This window comes from Cydia amplana, chromosome 27 (genome assembly GCF_948474715.1).
Source record: "Cydia amplana chromosome 27, ilCydAmpl1.1, whole genome shotgun sequence".
Classification (NCBI taxonomy): Eukaryota; Metazoa; Arthropoda; class Insecta; order Lepidoptera; family Tortricidae; genus Cydia; species Cydia amplana.
This window is the reverse complement of record NC_086095.1, coordinates 7,383,804-7,404,797: the sequence shown is the minus strand read 5'-3', so window position 1 is coordinate 7,404,797 and position 20,994 is coordinate 7,383,804. Positions and strand designations below refer to the sequence as shown.

The window sequence follows — 20,994 nt, the reverse complement described above, 5'->3', positions numbered from 1 at the left end:
GTTATTCATAAGGCGAAAAATCAATTCAATTAGAAATTTAAATAAATAAAGTTTCGGCAGGGTGGAAATTTATTTAAGGCGGACAAAATAAAATTTAATAATATATGTCGGCTGATGTACCCCTAAGATCTTTACAGATTTACTTGTACGAGTATCGTATATTCGCTATTTATTTTGCTATTAAATTTATAAAATTAAAATAAATAATTAGATATTATACTGGCATTCCACCGCTATTATTTCAGTGCTGAACTGATTATCTTCGATCGTAGCCTTGATGATGTAGTTGTACTTACACTTACGGCGGTAGGAGCGGCAATGAACCCCGCGCAGCGTAGAACGAGAGGTGCGTTGGGGTAAGTGCATATACATATAATTCTTCGTGCGTCTGTCTGTCTGTCCGTCCGTCTGTCACAGTCTATTTTCTCCGAAACTACTGGACCAATTCAGTTGAAATTTGGCACACATATGTAAATTTGGCACACTAATGTAAATTTGTGACCCAAAGATGGACGTGTAACGTAAATAAAATTTATTTTAGAGAATTTGAAATACGGCAGCCATTTTTGGGGGGGGGGGGGGGGGTAAATGAAAAAATTAAAAAATAATGTTTTTTAAACTATATAGTGTTACATATCAAATAAAAGAGCTCATTGTAAGAATCTCAAATAATTTTTTTTTTATAATTTTAGGATTAATAGTTCAGCAGTTATTCATGAAAATAGGCAAAAAATGATCATTCTCCGCCCACCTTCTCCGAAACTACTGGATCTAAAATTTTGAAAAAAATACACAAAGTAGTTCTTTACCTATATATGTCAGGAAAATCTATAAGAAATTTGCAGTCAAGCGTGAGACGGACTTAATATACGGAACCCTTGGAATGCGAGTCCGACTCGCACTTGTTTTTGTTTAGCTCTTATTAGGTTTAAGGAGTTTTATGAGTGAAAAAAGAAGTTTTTTGTTTTATGTGCCCGCGTTATTGCCGATCGATTGAGTTTTAAACGATAATTAGACAAAAAAACTTGTTTTTCACCCAACGAATGTAGATCCCCATGACACTTCTTCCAAGTCGCCTTTGAATAGGCTTAATTTTAAAAATAATTGAAATAATGTTCTATATCATACTTGCAAAAAAAATCTAAAAATAATTTACGTGACCAATGCTTATTATTAGTAAATATCTTATAATTTTATATCTGATATATCACACGATACAAAAAATGGCCGCAAAGTTAAAAGTTCATTTATTTACGTTACTAGTCCATCTTTGGATCACCGACTCTTTGTCATATGTGACAAATGTGTACCAAATTTCAATTGAATTAGTCTATTAGGGGCAGACACACGAGTGATCTTAAAAGGGATTTTTTTCTTGAATGATTTGTATGCACTTACCCCAACGCACCTCACGTTCCACGCGGCGCAGCGTAATCAGTAAGTACCTAATAATTAGTGTCCGACCGAAACACAAATTTCTGTATATATAAATATTGTTGTCCTACTTGCTCCCCAACTTTTGGTCTTTGTCACATAGTTTAGTTTCATAATACGAAGTACTATTTCGTATGTTTCGGCCAGGCCGAAAGATTCGGCCGTTTTTTGGCCGAAACCGAAATTACGGCCGAAACATGATTTTATGGCCGAAACTGGCCGAAACCGAAACCGAATCTTCGATCGGACACTACTAATAATCACAATGGTCTTAAGTACCACAGACCCTACTGCCGCTTAAGTCCTTTATGACAATCTCTGCCTATTAGAACTTATAAAAAAAAAAGAAACCGAGTAATTATATCCAACTACCGAACCTGCTTGCAAATTTTCTCGAGATATTTGAGAAATGTGATATGCAAAGGAGAACATTCGAACAAACGAAAGTATTTTTGCCCAAGCTGAAACGGAGACCTTCGCCTACGCTCGGTCAGTGATGGTTTAGGTACAGTCAGCTGCAGGTCACCCCTGCATAGAAGATTGTATGCAGGGGTGGTACCTTTTCTCTGCAGCTGACTGTACACCTATAAAAAATAGTTGTACCTGCTGTAATTTTATACCGGTACCGTACTTTATATTTCAACAGGTACAGGTACAGGCACATAGTACCTTCAAAACGAAGCGGTATTGATAAATAATAACGGTACCGTACAGCCTATAAATAATAATAATAATTCAGCCTATATACAGGGTGGTCCAAACCTTGACGTCCAAACATTTTTTTTTAGATTCCTCACGTCGTGGGCTATCAGAATATACCCCATGTATGTTAGCCGATTTTTCGTAGTTATCGAGTTATGATTTTTTTTTACTTTTAACTTTTCTTATGAAATTCCGGGGTTCCCATACAGAGTGGCTAAAAAATGACTGCATTTCCGTTGCCAGGGAGGTTTTGGGATTATACTGAGCAACTTTTACAATGGGGCCAACCTCGAAACCGCGAAAAAAAATTACCCTTCCATAGAAAATGGACTAGCCAAAATGTATAAAAAAACAAATTTTTTTTCGCGATTTCGGGGTTGGTCCAATAATAAAAGTTGCTCAGTATAATCCCAACACCTCCCTGGCAACGGAATGCAGTTATTTTTCAGCCACTCTGTATGGGAACCCCGGAATTTCATAGGAAAAGTTAAAAGCTTAAAAAATCATAACATGAAAACTACGAAAAATCGGCTAACATACATATGGGGTACATCCATCCATTCTGATGGATACATAGCAGAATGTCCAAGTCGCAAAATGTGCAGGCTACGTAAAATGAGCAAATCGCAAAATGTGCAAATCTCATAATGAGAAGATCGCAAAATGTACAGATCTCATAATGAGCAGATCGCAAAATGTGCAGATCTCATAATGAGCAGATCGCAAAATGTGCAGATCTCATAATGAGCAGATCGCAGAATGTGCAAGCAGATCGCATAATGAGCAAGTCGCAAAATGTGTAGATTTTGAAATAGAGCTCAGATTCTACAGGTCCAAAATGCGTAATCGTTGCCAATAAGGCTTCTGTTGATTACCGAATGTTAAAATATTTTGAAACAAACCTGCTATCTTTTTTATTATTTTGATACCTTATCGTGACCTTGTTTTATGAGCAAATAATTTATGAGGCAGTGCTTTGAAATATGCCCGTTGGACTTTGTACCATGCAGTTTAACTAGGGACGACACACAAAGCAAACGACATTACTATATGCACCTTTCGCGACCTGCACTTTTTACGATTTGCACATTTGGCGACCTGCGCTTTTTATGATTTGCACATTATGCGGCCTGCACTTTTTACGATTTGCACATTTCGCGACCTGCACTTTGTACGATTTGCACATTTTGCGACCTGCTCGTTTTACGATCTGCACGTTTTACTACCTGCACCTTCTGCGATTTGCACTAGTGCTCATTTTGCGACTTGCACATTCTGCTATGTATCCATTTCCACGATTTTTGGACGTCAAGGTTTGGACCACCCTGTATAGACAATAATCTCAACGCTAGCCCAATGCGGATTGGGGACTTCACACACAGCTTTGAATTTCTTCGCAAATGTATCCACTACGAGTATGCAGGTTTCCTCACGATGTTTCCTCCTTCACCGAAAAGCTAGTGGTAAATATCAAATGATATTTCGTACATAAGTTCCGAAAAACTCATTGGTACGAGCCAGGATACCAATGAGTTTTTCCTTACCGCTTATACCGTAAAGAAATAATGCAGTCTCTGCTTTGCACGATTATTGTGTGGACATAATTCTTATAATCACCGAAACATACATACCTCTACGCACAGAATGTCATTGAAATAAAACATTGTTTTTTATAGTAAATTTATATAACATTCGATTTATATTTATACACATAACAATAAGCAGGCCGGGCCGCAGCGATATTGGCCTGTAAGCTTCATCTCGGTCTCCAAATCCGCAAAACTCGCTGGTACTAAATGCTGATCTTGCCGTTATTAATTATCTTGATTCTTGAAGATTATCAGAACAGCACGTTACGTAATCGCATACATAGACGGAACGAACGTCAAGTAGGTGTAGACACTGCAAGTCTTTAGGTATTAAACGAATTACGCTTCGTATTAATAGATACTTCGATACTTCGATTTAAATGAACATATAATATTCTCTAACATAAATACAAGATTACAATTAATTGACATCAAAAGTCATTGACGTACAGAAGTCATATACATTTTTATAATGACGCAAAATTGATACCAGCATAATGAAAATCAATCCCAATCAGTAAAACGAGTCTTTAAACTTTTTTTCATTTTAAGCGGGTTTTGAAGGAACAAGTTACTTAAATTCGATTGTAATCGTATTGTTTTAGGATAATTTACTGCTGTTTTCGACCGTTACGACCCGTAAATAACAACAACTCACATTTAAAATTTGACTCGAGCTCGACGTGATTATATTTATTTACCCTATTGTATGAAATACAATTTATCTACTGGTATACATTTTCGTATGCGTATATGATGAAATGTCTATAAAAATGTCTAAAACGAGCTACAACGACGTACACGTCTGCTTCGATGCAAGGCCAACGGCCATCTGACTCGAAGAAGAGTTTTGAGTGATGTCGTCAATGTATGGAAATTATACGAAAGTTTACATTTGGGATTAAATTTCTGTGTTGTATTTGTGAGTAAAAATATAAGTAGATAATAATTTGGTAGTTTAGTTATCTAGCCTTCAAAATCCCACAACAACTCAATTACTGTCAAAGACAAAACTGTAATGCGTCTTGCTCAAACGGAACTCCATATTTTGATTTTTGGACAGTTTTAGTGTTGATTTGTAGAGAATTACAGCAAATAAAAAATATTATGGCGTGAAGATCCGGTACACGGCTTCTTCGTGAACAGATTTACGTATAATTTAATGCAGTTATTAATCATTCATTGAACAAATTGATTGCACAAAGTGAGGTCTAAATCGAAAACGTCATATACCGTCCCCTTAAATATCAAAAAGGTATTTTACGTAAAAAGTATTTATTTTTCTACGTGACAATAGATTAGTTATCTCAATATGTAGTGATGCATTAAAAAAAATCCCTGTATGTTAAATTAAGTCATTCTTGCGTCAACAGCATGACCTGTCCCGTAAATGTCACAACCTCATAACAGTCATATAACTGATCAAAAACAGTACTTACATTTGTTGTATGTTTGATAATTTTCAATAGATTTGGACTCGTCTTTTCCTTGTCTTTCTTCGTCCACACCGCGCCGACTAGCTCCGAAGGTTTTACCTAAAAAATAACATAAAGAATTACAACTAGGGAAAAAATCATAATATTTTACAATACAATACAAATACTCTTTATTGTAAACCTCAATAAAATAAAACAGCAGCACAAGCAGAAGTAAACAACAGGCGGTCTTATCGCTAAAAATGATCTCTTCCAGGCAACCTTTTACTTTATTGCCAGTTGTGTATCTCGGGATTGGCCACGTGACATCACCCGGGATGGGGTAACCAACATTACTGTTATACAGCTTGTGACCTGAAACTTGTCTCACCTGTCTATATAGCTGGAACTCCCTAAGGGTTAGTTGTCTGGCCAGTTCCAAGGGATGCAACGCCAGGGGATGCCAGTTGTGCAGCTCGGGGTTGGCCACGTGACATCACCCGGGATGGGGTAACCAACATTACTGTTATACAGCTTGTGACCTGAAACTTGTCTCACCTGTCTATATAGCTGGAACTCCCTAAGGGTTAGTTGTCTGGCCAGTTCCAAGGGATGCAACGCCAGGGGATGCCAGTTGTGCAGTTCGGGGTTGGCCACGTGACTAATGACCCGGGGTGGGGGTTTTGAGAACACGTGGGACACGCCAGCGTCGGATTCTGATTTTTCGCTCTGAAAAAAAAAAAGATGAGGTACAGTACCCTGCAGAGATAACTGACCCCCCTGCAAAAAAAGTTTCTATACAGGAGGGGTCAGTTATCTCAGCAGCTTACTGTACATTGAAGATCTGTGAAATTGATTAATTTTTACTTACAATATAATACAAATCCTCTTTATTGCACAACCTCAATAAAACATTTACAGAGAGACACACATAATACATAAATACAGAGGTAACAACAGGCGGTCTTATCGCTAAAGAGCGATCTCTTCGAGACAACCTTTAGTAGGTAGTTGAGAAATGATAATATTCATTCAACTATTTAGGAGGTGCAAAAAACTAAATAGCCCTTAAGATATGGTTACATATAAGTTTGACGTTTAAAATAATACTTGCACGGCGCAGGGTTCGAAAAGATAATTATCATTGATAGTTATTTTGACAATTATCGTGATTTTTATGCCTGATAATTATCGATTTGATAATAACCTAAAATTTCTAAAATGCGGTATCATGTTTAAGAACAAATCGCGCAAATAAACATATTATTTTTTAAGAAATATCATATATAGCACCATCCATACCTGGGATAATTACCCGATATTTATTGAATAGTTATCGCGATAATTATCAAAGAAGGGTATAATTATCTGGATAATTTAGAACCCTGGCACGGCGTGTGCTATCGAAATCGTTGCACATGCACTTTTCGCGGTCTAAGGGCCAGTTGCACCAACCACATTTGACAGACTGATCAACACACTCGGCAGAGATCTCTCATACAATAAAATTTAGCGAACGCTTTAACGGTGACAGGCGGTTTGGTGCATCCGACCCTAACTCTATTTACCTTTCTCTGCACGGTCTTGAGCACGCTCTGTATGTATGTATGTATTATATGTATGTATGTATGTATGAAGTGAACCTTACCTTTCTCTGCACGGTCTTGATCACGCTCTGAACCCACTTCCTCATGGGCCGCCCGTCTACAGACTCCAGGAAGGCCCTCAGCCTCTCTAGGAGCGGCGGCTCGCGCTCAAAGTCGTAGAAATGTATGTATGTATGTATTATATGTATGTATGTATGTATGAAGTGAACCTTACCTTTCTCTGCACGGTCTTGAGCACGCTCTGAACCCACTTCCTCATGGGCCGCCCGTCTACAGACTCCAGGAAGGCCCTCAGCCTCTCTAGGAGCGGCGGCTCACGCTCAATGTCGTAGAAATGTATGTATATATTATATGTATGTATGTATGTTACATTCCACCCCGGTCAGATGAGAATGAATATATGATCATGTTTAATTTACTGGAAACTCTCTGTGTTAAGTACAAAGGAAACATTATGGTTTTGGGTGATTTTAATTTATTTTCATGTAATACTAGCATTAATAATTACTATGACTATTTTGCAGCCTATTGCGATTTCATTCAGGGAAATAAAGTACCAAATTGTGATGGGAGACAACTCGATCTTGTGTTGAGCGGGGGGTCCGTTCCCGGCAATGTATTGGTGCATGCGGCCTGTGAGGACGATAGTTTACAACCTGTAGACATGTACCATCCACCGTTAGTGGTGTGCGTGTCAGCGACTATTCCTACTCGGGCGGCTCGGGCCGCTGCCGCCGATGCTTGCACCCGGGCGCCGCGCAATCTATGCACGATGACTCACAGCAACAATCGCTCGCTTGCGGTGCGCGAGTGGAATTTCTACAAGGCCGATTATCACACGCTATATAATAAATTAGGGTCTATTGATTGGAGTGATATTTATACTATTAGTGAGCCTGACTCAGCTCTCTTGTTTTTCTACGACAAAATTACTCAGATTTTAGATGAATGTGTTCCTATTAAAAAGCGAAAGTCTGAAAACACTAGGTATTCGTATCCTGAGTGGTACACAGCTCAAATTATTCACGACATCAAATTAAAATATAGGCTTCATAAGAAGTTTAAATCGAGTAAGTCCAAAGAGGTATACGAGGAGTTCTCTAGATGCCGAGCGCACCTAAAATTAGCCATTACAGATGCTCATGACCGTTACCAGGACCGTGTACAAAAACAGTTGACGTTAGATCCGAAGTCCTTTTGGCAATTTTTGAATTCTAAACGATCCAAAGGTTCTGCTTATAAGCTAGTAAAGGAGGGTCGGACTCTTTCGGAACAGGAATGTGCCGACGAATTTTCTATGTTTTTTTATTCCGTCTTCAATCAGGTGCCGGCCAAGCTAGACTGTATTGCGGCGGATGCGGCTGGTGGGCCGAACAGTGCACGGGTACACATCGAGCATCTAGAGGTGGGAGATGTGCGCCAGGCACTGGCGCGCCTTCCGGCCAAGCGTTCAACGGGCCCAGATGGAATACCACCATTCCTCTTGAAGGATTGTCGTTCGACACTAACCGACCCATTGTGCCATATATTTAATGTTTGCATTAGAACCCAGACATTTCCTGAAAAGTGGAAAGTGACTAGGGTGGTACCGGTGCCGAAGGGAGGGGGTGGGCTCGAGACCAGTAACTACCGGCCGGTAGCGGTACTAAATGCACCGGCCAAGGTCTTTGAGTCTGCATTACACAAGACCCTTTATTCGCAGGTGAGTTCTCAACTTTCCGAGGCTCAATATGGGTTTCGAGCAGCGCGCAGCACTACAGGAAATCTTTTGCATCTAATGACCCTAATAGTTCCGGCAGTAGACGCAGGTCACCAGGTAGACGTAGCATACTTCGATTTCCGTAAGGCATTCGACACGGTAGACAACGATATCTTGTTGACGAAGTTTGCGATTGCCGGCTGCACGCCACATACTCTTGAGTTCTTTGCCAGCTACATGCGCGACAGGCAACAGTATGTGGATTGCTCTGGCAGCAAATCTCAGCCGTACTACGTAAGATCAGGTGTAAGTCAAGGCAGTAATTTGGGGCCGTTGGGATTTATACTAATGATCAATGATCTTCCTGATGCAGTGAGGGATTCTACCTGCCTCCTATTTGCTGACGACTTAAAACTGGTCCGCGTTGTTAAGGATATCTCGGATTGTCTTAAATTGCAGGGGGACATTGACAAGGTTGTCCAATGGAGTGTAGACAATAAATTATATTTCAACGAAACCAAGTGCACGGTAATTTCGTTTAGTCGTGCGCATAGGCCAATTAACCATTTGTACGATATTGGTGGAAAGCCAATGCAGCGAGTGTCGGAGGTGCGTGATCTCGGAGTCCGCTTAGCTGCCGATTTGTCAATTCGTGATCACGTTATTAGTGTCTGCAAAAAAGCATTTCGTAACCTCGGTTTCTTGATGCGTCAAGCAAAGGACTTCACGAACATTGCAGCGATACGAGCAGTGTATGTGGCCCTCGTAAGGAGTCACCTCGAATGGAACGCGGTGATTTGGAGTCCACACGAAGCTAAATACAAAACCATGATGGAACGCATTCAAAATAAATATGTTAGGCTCCTTTACTTAAAACTATATGGTGTATATCCTGGATATCCCTTGCTGTATCCCACACTCTTCGTGCTGGGAATGGTGGGCTATAATAAGCTGGAGGTGAGGCGGGAACTTGCCCTTGCTTCATATGTAGTGAGGGTGCTAAGAGGCGAGTTGTGTAACCCTGGGGTCCTGCACGCCCTCGCGCTGTACGTGCCTGACCGGCACGTGTGGCGCCGCCGCCGGCCGCCATTGCTGGCCGTACCCGTTGCTCGCACAAAACTGTTAAAGGAAGCTCCCCTAACGAGGGCTATTCGTACTGTCAATAAAGTTGCGTTGGGGTTAGACATATTTACGTGCTCCCTGAATGACTTCACTAAGGCCACTATGTTTATATTAAGTTAAGTTTTAAGTTAAAAGTTTTATTTATATTGTCAATAACTCTTGATTATTGGTGTGTCGCTTATCTATCGCATTAGGTAAAACCTGTAATGATAGATTTAAGTTTTAATTACTAAATAAAAAAAAAAAAAAAAAAAAAAAAATGTATGAAGTGAACCTTACCTTTCTCTGCACGGTCTTGAGCACGCTCTGAACCCACTTCCTCATGGGCCGCCCGTCTACAGACTCCAGGAAGGCCCTCAGCCTCTCTAGGAGCGGCGGCTCGCGCTCAAAGTCGTAGAAATGTATGTATGTATGTATTATATGTATGTATGTATGTATGAAGTGAACCTTACCTTTCTCTGCACGGTCTTGAGCACGCTCTGCACCCACTTCCTCATGGGCCGCCCGTGACGGACTCCAGGAAGGCCCTCAGCCTCTCTAGGAGCGGCGGCTCGCGCTCAAAGTCGTAGAAATGTATGTATGTATTATATGTATGTATGTATGTATGAAGTGAACCTTACCTTTCTCTGCACGGTCTTGAGCACGCTCTGAACCCACTTCCTCATGGGCCGCCCGTGACGGACTCCAGGAAGGCCCTCAGCCTCTCTAGGAGCGGCGGCTCGCGCTCAAAGTCGTAGAAATGTATGTATGTATTATATGTATGTATGTATGAAGTGAACCTTACCTTTCTCTGCACGGTCTTGAGCACGCTCTGCACCCACTTCCTCATGGGCCGCCCGTCTACAGACTCCAGGAAGGCCCTCAGCCTCTCTAGGAGCGGCGGCTCGCGCTCAAAGTCGTAGAAATGTATGTATGTATTATATGTATGTATGTATGAAGTGAACCTTACCTTTCTCTGCACGGTCTTGAGCACGCTCTGAACCCACTTCCTCATGGGCCGCCCGTCTACAGACTCCAGGAAGGCCCTCAGCCTCTCTAGGAGCGGCGGCTCGCGCTCAAAGTCGTAGAAATGTATGTATGTATTATATGTATGTATGTATGTATGAAGTGAACCTTACCTTTCTCTGCACGGTCTTGAGCACGCTCTGAACCCACTTCCTCATGGGCCGCCCGTGACGGACTCCAGGAAGGCCCTCAGCCTCTCTAGGAGCGGCGGCTCGCGCTCAAAGTCGTAGAAATGTATGTATGTATTATATGTATGTATGTATGAAGTGAACCTTACCTTTCTCTGCACGGTCTTGAGCACGCTCTGCACCCACTTCCTCATGGGCCGCCCGTCTACAGACTCCAGGAAGGCCCTCAGCCTCTCTAGGAGCGGCGGCTCGCGCTCAAAGTCGTAGAAATGTATGTATGTATTATATGTATGTATGTATGAAGTGAACCTTACCTTTCTCTGCACGGTCTTGAGCACGCTCTGCACCCACTTCCTCATGGGCCGCCCGTCTACAGACTCCAGGAAGGCCCTCAGCCTCTCTAGGAGCGGCGGCTCGCGCTCAAAGTCGTAGAAATGTATGTATGTATTATATGTATGTATGTATGAAGTGAACCTTACCTTTCTCTGCACGGTCTTGAGCACGCTCTGCACCCACTTCCTCATGGGCCGCCCGTCTACAGACTCCAGGAAGGCCCTCAGCCTCTCTAGGAGCGGCGGCTCGCGCTCAAAGTCGTAGAAATGTATGTATGTATGTATTATATGTGTGTATGTATGTATGAAGTGAACCTTACCTTTCTCTGCACGGTCTTGAGCACGCTCTGAACCCACTTCCTCATGGGCCGCCCGTCTACAGACTCCAGGAAGGCCTTCAGCCTCTCTAGGAGCGGCGGCTCGCGCTCAAAGTCGTAGAAATGTATGTATGTATGTATTATATGTGTGTATGTATGTATGAAGTGAACCTTACCTTTCTCTGCACGGTCTTGAGCACGCTCTGAACCCACTTCCTCATGGGCCGCCCGTCTACAGACTCCAGGAAGGCCCTCAGCCTCTCTAGGAGCGGCGGCTCGCGCTCAAAGTCGTAGAAATGTATGTATGTATTATATGTATGTATGTATGAAGTGAACCTTACCTTTCTCTGCACGGTCTTGAGCACGCTCTGAACCCACTTCCTCATGGGCCGCCCGTCTACAGACTCCAGTATAAGAGGTCTAATCATTTTATTAAAACAACGGTATGTGTGATAAAAATACATTTATTTGGCACAATGAATATAATCTCTTTGAGCCTGATTAACCACACGCACGCGACAGTAGGTATACACTTAGACACATACTATAATTATTATCTCGGGTTCTCACAAAACAAAACGAACTGACCTGCTCACAATTCAAATACCTTCTACCATTTTTAATATTGATCGACCTTATCGTTCGAACGTCACCTCACGAATGATCGTTCAATATTCAAGATGGAGGGATCGATCACGTGACCATTCACGTGATCGATCATTACAAATACTTTTAAAAGTCACTTAGCTTATTTAATCTAGAAAAATGTTTTATAAGTACTAAAAATCTATATAAACCACACAGTATCCTTACAGCTCGGCCATCCTGCTAGAGCAAGTCCCTTTGCTCATCTACAATTACCATTCGATTAAATGTTAGATATACTGGTTTTATAACAGTATATTACAAAATAAAGTATATTTTAACTAAGTTATACGAATTTATATGATCACTTTATTTATTAGCATTCATTTAATTATTTTTAATGAACTCATTGAACAACGTCAAGAAAGCCTAATCAATAGCACTTATATAACACATAATAATCAAACAACATAATGTTATTATATTTTAGGATTTCTATTAGTACACACACACCTCTACCTAATTACAGATACAGATACAATTGAAAATTCGAACTTACAATAGTGCAATATTAATTAAAAAATTATCAATTTATCTAAATTACCTATGTCCTAGATCCTAGACTAACAGCCATGCAAATTAGCCATGATGATTACTCAGACCCATTTGGACTTCGGTGTCGTCACTGCCAAATTCGGAACTACTTACTTACTTTACCATGCTTGTTATCAAACACAACCAAGATTTTAATTTATTTATCGCACTTATGTTTTCATAACGATGGTTGCCCTTTTCCGTGTTAGTGGTGTATCTTCGACTACTTAGCGGTCGTTAGGAAGGCATCTAATAATCCTATACGGTCCCTGGTATTTGCTACCCAATTTTGATTTACCACCACTCGGCACTTCTCTCCTAACGCTCACTAGGTCCGTGATTAATCTAACGGGTGTTCCAAAATAGCTCATGTAGTCGCGGAAGACCTTCACCGTTGTTGAGGTCTTTGTATTTCGAACAGGCTAGATGTTAATGAATTTAGAAAAGCTGTCATTTATAACAAGGAGGTAATCACCGTGAGGGTCTCTAGTTCAAATGAATGCGAACGTTGCTTATCTGGTTTAGTTTTCCGGCTAAAGTACGAGACTGGCTTAAAAGGGCCTTCGTCACTTTTTTTTTTGGAAAAGCAACTGAGTCTTACGTTTCGGGTCATAAATATTGGGAATAGATCTAGATATTAGTTTTCCCTTTAATGAGTTGAATGCATCATCCTGGTCACTGATTCTGGTCACTTCCATTCATTGCCTTTCTTCAGCATGTCTGTCAGTGGTCTGCGTATCACAGCTAAGTCACGTACAAACCTGCTAAAGAAGCTTGCCAAGCCTATAAATAGCTTTAGAGTCAATCCACCTATCGTTATATTGACTTGTACAATATATTATAATCTTTCATAAGTAGCCATAATTTCCTTGTATTCAATCTTAATTTTTAGTGTAACCTCTGTATTTATAATTATAATTTTGTTCAATAAAGATCCTCTTCCCCATATATCTTAATTGTTATTATTTTTATTATTTTATTTTTATGACATGTTTCCCTTAAATCTAAATCTTACGTATTTTAGTAGGTAACATCTTAATTTAATCTATTCTGTATTTTTAATTTAAGTTGTAATTTTAATTTTTTTTTATGTTTCCCAGCCTTTTGAGCCATGTTGCTTGATTAATAAAATATATAATAATATAGGTAATCATAACATCAACTTTTTTTTTTTATTCCTGTACGGTCACGTTAGCTTTTGTCTTACCTAATTATCGCTTTACGCGGCCAGCTACACCTACCGTTACAGGCAGGTTGCTAGTGTCAAAATTTAATTCAATTTATTCCCGTCGGTTTTCTATTTAGAGTTAACGCACTACCCAATACCCATATTGACAAAACACAAAAGATTTGTATGTATTTTTTTTTATCAGGATATCGATAATAGTTATATTTGGAATTGTTTCTCTACTACTACCTACAGAACACTGGAAGATGACCTAGCTTCCCACAGGTCCGCTGTCTCTTTTACCCAGGAAACTTTTGTGTTCTTCCTCGTTACAATTATGACAAACAATTTCATTAGAGGGTTAATCCGATTGTTTTATAGTAGGGTTATCTAACTATTTCCTATCTTGTCCCTGCTTATCAAATTTTTGACCTATTTCTCTGTTAAACCCCACCTTAACTGTTTCTAAATACTTAAGACCCTCTTCAGGTTCACAAAAGCACGGTCCTCTATACCATCTAACAAGCAGTCAACAACAGCTTTCCAACCCTTAATACAAAATCTGTTTAATAAATATAACTTTGTCATATAATAGTGCTCAAGTGAATCTCCATATTTAGCTTTCTTGGAGAGCATAGTTGTTAAAAGTTCCGCGTAATCATCACAACATGGGAAAGATTCTACAAGTTTCTTTTTCTACTCCGACCACGTGTAGAGGACAGTGCTAGGATCCTGGTACAAAGATTTAGCAGGGCCTGTAAGTTTCGGAAGCGTAAAATGTATAATCTCTTTCTCTGTCCACCCGTAAATCTCAGCACTCCTCTACTTTGTAAGCCATGTAAGAATGGTTTAATCTTTCTACATTGGATCGGACTCGTGAACATTATTTAACGACAATTTAGAAGATAAACTGCCTTTCATATCTTTTATGGTGTTCAAAAATTTACTTATAACATTTTCACCAAATTCGGGTAGTTTACTTACGCTATCACTAGTGATGGGTAGGACATCAATTTAAAATGAGTTTGTATGAGTACCTCATTTTCTAAAATGAGGTGTTACAATGTCTTACTTCAAATGAGGTGAGGTACTAGCATATTTTCAGCGTCGACTATTCCATTAATTCCAACGGCGACAAAAATATTTAATGTATATACATATTTATGTATTCATCACTTCCTTTATAAATAAATAAATAGTAACATTTAATTGAAGTGCAATTCTGAAGGTTAAGAATAGAACTTTTAGGAGAAAGATAATTTTAGAATCAAGTAAAATGAATAGAGGAGTGAAGTAAGACATTTTTGCGGTACGATGTACTGCGACAAATTAACAAAATGAGTGGTACAAATGAGGTGCCTCACGAGTGAGCGACTCAACACTAGCTATCACGCCGTTAATTAAGACTATGTTTGGGAATTTTTTGAACCGATCGACGCTCGGAGAGTGAGAGTATATATAACCTTTTATGTCCAGAGGTTATGCGATAGTCATCATCAGAACTGTTATTATAAATATATTGCCTATTTCTCTCCATGCGTCCATACCGTCTTGGGACTCACATGATGTCGTGGGTGCTTATATATAATTATCCTCGTTGTCTTCATAAGAGGAATTCCGCGACCTCCGCAATTTCCGTCGGGCTCGTGCGTCCACATATGGTGACGTGCTTCTACTGCGCGGAATGTGGCTTGACGGTCCACCGTGGCAATCTCTAACAGATTCCCCGCGCGAGCGGCGGCGCCAAGAGGCACTACCATTGTAGCCGCCCAAATTTCGTGTTCGCGAACATGAATCTCTCTCAAGCCGTAAATCGCGATCATATGCAGCAAGTGTTTGCGGCTTTGCCTTCCTTTCAGGCTCCCTTCCGCTCCCTCACTTGGCATCGCATGCAGCAAGTGTTTGCGGCTTTGCCTACCTTTTAGGCTCCCTTCCGCTCCCTCACTTGGCATGCCAGATGACTTACGCGTCGGACGTTCCCGAATCTCACATTCGTTAACGTCCACTTCTGTGACATTAAGATCTGAACTTCGCATCTTTATGCCTGCCATTAAAAAATGGACAAACATCAAAGACGCGGCCACGCTAACAAGACTGGCCAAGAATAGAAACGACTTTGCAAAGGTGGCCACCGACGCCCGCTAGGGCATGACAACAGAAGAAGAAGATCTCTCTGCAAGTCTGCACCCACCATCGCTGACCTTATCGTCATTTACTGTCCATGTACGTACTGACTAAATAAGAACATTTTTTTAATACCATGGCTGCAATAAACGATTATGATTATGATTACGTCCATCACTGAAACTTATGGGCACGTATTTAACCGGTCATCTAATTAATCAAATTTGGGTAGTTTAAAAAATAGAAATGGGTACTAAATTAATAGATTGGCAACAAAAAGGGAGCCTTAAAATATATCAATACGAGTTGTATTTTATTACTGTTACAGCTTTTTGTTTACTTTTAGACAGGTACCAATTATTTATTTGGCATCTGGAGACCATTTTATGAAGCACATTTTTAAAAGAAAATGGCTATCTATTAATTCAAAAATGAAGTTCTTTTAAAATATTTTGTTTGGTTACTACCTTTACACTGACTACACAGTCAACCTAACATGCTCCTCCTCGCCTCGCTCGTCGTCGCACCTACTCTGGCAGAATACAGTGGTAACTATTGAAATAAGTAATTAAAAATTTAAAGACCTAATGGTACAATGGCCATTAGGTGTTTCATGATTAGGGATTTCGACTATAAGTATATCGCTTTGCAATATTTTAGTTATTATTTTAGACGCCAACCTATCACTTCAAGTTCCCTATATGTTTTTTTTGGTGGCTTGATTTTGCTGCCAGTTTTTTTTTTTAATAATTATCATGCTTATATTTGAGACTAATATAAACTTATTGGCTCTAAACTATTAATGCACAGCCAAATAATATTATTGTATGCCCAATGAAAGTTCCTGTTTAATATTTCAGTTGCCCCGTTAATAATAAGCCAAACTTATATTTGTACGGTTAATTATCGCCGCTCCTTCCAATTTTTAACCGTCCTTACAAACATTACGAGTGTTGTAGCGTCATCTTGCACTATATGGTTAAAAATATGATTAGAATAGTACACGTTGTTTTTTTAAAAGAGCTCTATCAGCTGACAAAGTACCTTGATGTCAGTTAAGTACCTTGATGTCTAACACGATTTAAACCCGTAATATCAGCATTTCCAACAGGTTCTAACAACCCGAAATATTATCATCCCTGCCAATTTATTAAATTTTCACTAAGTTCAGGGAGTTTTCAGGGGCCTGAAAGATCTTTACAGGTTGTTTCTAATGAAGTTCTACACAATATCAAAAGAAATGCGTTCGTGCATTGGTGGGTATCCAAGAACCCGATAGCTGCAAGCCACATTTTTTGAGCATGGCATACTTACGCTGCCATGTCTTTATATTTTAGAATTATGTATTTATGTCAAAAAAAACATACACTTGTTCAAACAGCTGCCAAATCGAAGGCTAAAATACAAACTTGAGCTACCCGCGCCTAAATTACAAATATATAGGAAAAAGCCCTCTTTATGCAGCAGCTAAATGCTACAATCATATTCCAGACTTTATAAAGGCAGAGGAAAGGGATACAACATACGCAAAAAGATTGAAATGGTTCCTTGCGAGAAAAGTGTATTATTCTATTAATGATTTCTTCGCAGATAGCTTTAATATGTAATTTATTAGTTCTATTTATATAATTTAATACGATGCTACTTTTTGTGCTTTATTGCATGACATATGTAAATATTATAAATCTTAGTTTAAGGAAATGTTTGTCATACCCTTTTAGGGTCCATGAGGTACTTACTTGTATAAATGTTGTAACATCTCTTGTTGTAACCATGGTGCAATAAATAAATGATTGATTGATTGATTGATTTGTAGTTATAACAAGTTTCAGCTGCTTTCAGCAGCCTGAAATATCGTTTCACGTCGTTTCTAATGAAGCTCTACACAATATCAAAACATTTGAAATATTCACAAGTTCAGTCACTTTCAGCAGGCTGAAATATCGTTTCAGGCCGTTTTGAATGAGGCTCTACATTAATGTAGAATTGAAACTTTTACAAATTTCAGTTATTTTCATCAACCAGACATATTTCAGGCCGATTCTAATAATTATCTTCACTGTATCAAAAATTCTAAATTTTCATCAATTATCAGTGTTTTTCAGCAGCCTGAAGCAACGTCGCGTCGCAGGGCGCGTCGAAACGGGTTCATTATTTATTTTATAAAAATGATTTTAAATTCTCCTCATCATGGTTACATTAAAATTTAATTATCCGTACCATTTACGAAGTATTTAAGCATGAATCTATTATAAGGATTTATTTCTTCATTTACCATATCGTTTAGTTTCTTTATACTTATAATCTGGTCATTATTTGAATAAACAACTATTATAAATATAGACTTGTTCACATGAATGTAACACGTGCATACTCAAACTCAATGTAATTCGAAGAATAAAAGAAAAACGAAATGGGAAAGAGAATGGGAAGTTATATTGCATTGCCTTATTAGCATATCATCACGCATCTAGTTTTAGGCAAAACTTGAAAATATAATTATATTTACAAGTACCTACACTAAGATAAGAATAAACACTTAATTGCGAACCAATCAAAACATTATTAAATCTGACCGTCGCAATTGAAATACATTGTATAGGTAATAAAGTAAATAGGTATTTAATAGAATGCAACACCCAACCTTAGGTATTGGAAATTATAATTATCTTTGTAGTGTAAAACTTGTAACCGTTGTTTTTTGTCAAAACAGCTCAGAACAGGACAATACGTTTTAACGTATGCATGCACTCGTTTCATAATATATTTATCACGTAAACAAATTTGAGATCACGAAATCAAAACGACTCAAATTGTTATTACATTACATTATTTTATTATTTCGTTTACTTTCCTAGTTGTATTAAGCTATCATTATTTAAGTGTGAGCACGAACCTCACACTAAAAAAATATTTAGTCAAAATAAGTGGTCAACAAAAACAATATCATTTAATTGTTATGTGTCATTATTGTATTCATTGTGCCAGGGCCGATTAATTAACTTTTGCAGGCGGGATAAACGAGTGATTTGTAAAAATACTCGCCTATCCTCACTTCTGAGATATAAGAGGTCTAATCATTTTATTAAAACAACGGTATGTGTGATAAAAATACATTTATTTGGCACAATGAATATAATCTCTTTGAGCCTGATTAACCACACGCACGCGACAGTAGGTATACACTTAGACACATACTATAATTATTATCTCGGGTTCTCACAAAACAAAACGAACTGACCTGCTCACAATTCAAATACCTTCTACCATTTTTAATATTGATCGACCTTATCGTTCGAACGTCACCTCACGAATGATCGTTCAATATTCAAGATGGAGGGATCGATCACGTGACCATTCACGTGATCGATCATTACAAATACTTTTAAAAGTCACTTAGCTTATTTAATCTAGAAAAATGTTTTATAAGTACTAAAAATCTATATAAACCACACAGTATCCTTACACCAGGAAGGCCTTCAGCCTCTCTAGAAGCGGCGGCTCGCGCTCAATGTCGTAGAAATGTATGTATATATTATATGTATGTATGTATGAAGTGAACCTTACCTTTCTCTGCACGGTCTTGAGCACGCTCTGAACCCACTTCCTCATGGGCCGCCCGTCTACAGACTCCAGGAAGGCCCTGAGCCTCTCTAGGAGCGGCGGCTCGCGCTCAAAGTCGTAGAAATGCTGATCCACCCAGTGCCGTAGCACGTTTATTACTCTGCAACAATAAATCTTATGTAAATCACTACATAGTATAAAACAAAGTCGCTTCCCGCTGTCTGTATCTATGCTTAGATCATTAAAACTACGTCCCGCTACGCGAGGAGAAAATCTCACTTCCTGGCCAAGGCAAGACGTAAAACTTCAGACAAACCACGGGCGGTAATTCGTAAAGCCCCAGGTCGCATATTTTAACAAACACCCGCATCTGGAGCATTCACGAATTCACCTCCCTAGGTATGTAATGTACTATTACAGTACATATGGTGCTAATTTACCGCCCTAGTGCGGTAACTGGCGCGACTAATAGAACCTTCGACGTACCTGAATTTGACGGGCTGTTGGAATTCTTTCCTATACCTCTTCCAGTCTTCCCGGGCCGTGTTTTTGCTAAGTTTTTCCGCGTCACTCGCTACGCTCTCTATGCTTTCTGTAAAAATAAACGGTATGGTAATTCGCCAGTAACTGGTCACTGTTAGTAATTGGCCACCAAATGAATTCTATTCAGTATTCACCTATATACAGAATTGATTTTATTATAAGGTTTCAATAAAGCTGGCCAGCCTTCAATAACTAGCCGCCTTATACTAAAATGAATTCTGTTTATAGGTGAATAGAATTCATTTTTAGTTTAGGGCGGCCAGTTACTAAAAGTGACCAGTTACTGGCGAATTACCCCATAAAAGGACTTGGTACGTTTATTTTATGTTTTTTAATTAATTAATAAAATGATTAAAATAAATACAATAACATTAATAATACGAAATATTGAAATAAGCACCAAAAAAATCTATTAAACAAAAATACATTAAAAAATCATAAATAAATTTCCACAAAAAAGCGCTTAAGCAACCCTATTGGACTTAAAATTATGTGCTTATTGTTTCTTTTTTCTTTTTCCTTTTGTTTTATTTTGTTACTGTGTTTAGCGACAATAAATGACTTTTTATTTATTTATTTATTTTATTTAAATTACAAATAATATGTGTCGTTTCCCAACAAACACTAGACTTCACTAGACTTACGACACATATGTACAGTGTACAGTCAGCAGCAGAAGTTGCTAGCGGGCGAGGTGTTCAAAATTACCTTGACACGGTCTTATTCTCTTAACAATAAAGTCGCGTCAAGATCATTTTGAACACCTCGCCCGCTAAGCAACTATTGCTGCTGACTGTACAGATGTACTGCATACATTGTTTTCCATCGTATTTTCTCGGAAATGTTCGCATTTGTCATGCTACTTCAGTCAACCTCACTACTTTTGTACCGAGACTGACTGAAATAGCAAGACACGTTCGTACGTTACCGCGAAAAAACGATGGCAAATAATTATGCACTACATCTGTAGATAGTTTCGGAAAACAACAGACATAAACTACGAAACGAAACTCCACCAATATTTGTTTTTTTTTAGCATTAGAAAAATGGTAAACAAAATTGAAGT

The 20,994-nt window shown here is 38.9% G+C and overlaps 1 protein-coding gene across 1 annotated transcript in view; it reads right to left on the bottom strand.

Annotated features, from left to right (window-relative positions):
• The window catches only part of LOC134660442 (protein son of sevenless-like), a 74,471-nt gene that overhangs the window by 25,496 nt on the left and 27,981 nt on the right, over window positions 1-20,994 (bottom strand). The window contains exons 19-22 of the mRNA XM_063516186.1: window positions 19,872-19,977; window positions 19,389-19,545; window positions 5,699-5,869; window positions 5,165-5,260 (exon numbers count right to left, since the gene is read on the bottom strand). Of these exons, the coding sequence (XP_063372256.1) occupies window positions 5,165-5,260; window positions 5,699-5,869; window positions 19,389-19,545; window positions 19,872-19,977 (530 nt within the window). The remainder of the gene's footprint in view (window positions 1-5,164; window positions 5,261-5,698; window positions 5,870-19,388; window positions 19,546-19,871; window positions 19,978-20,994) is intronic.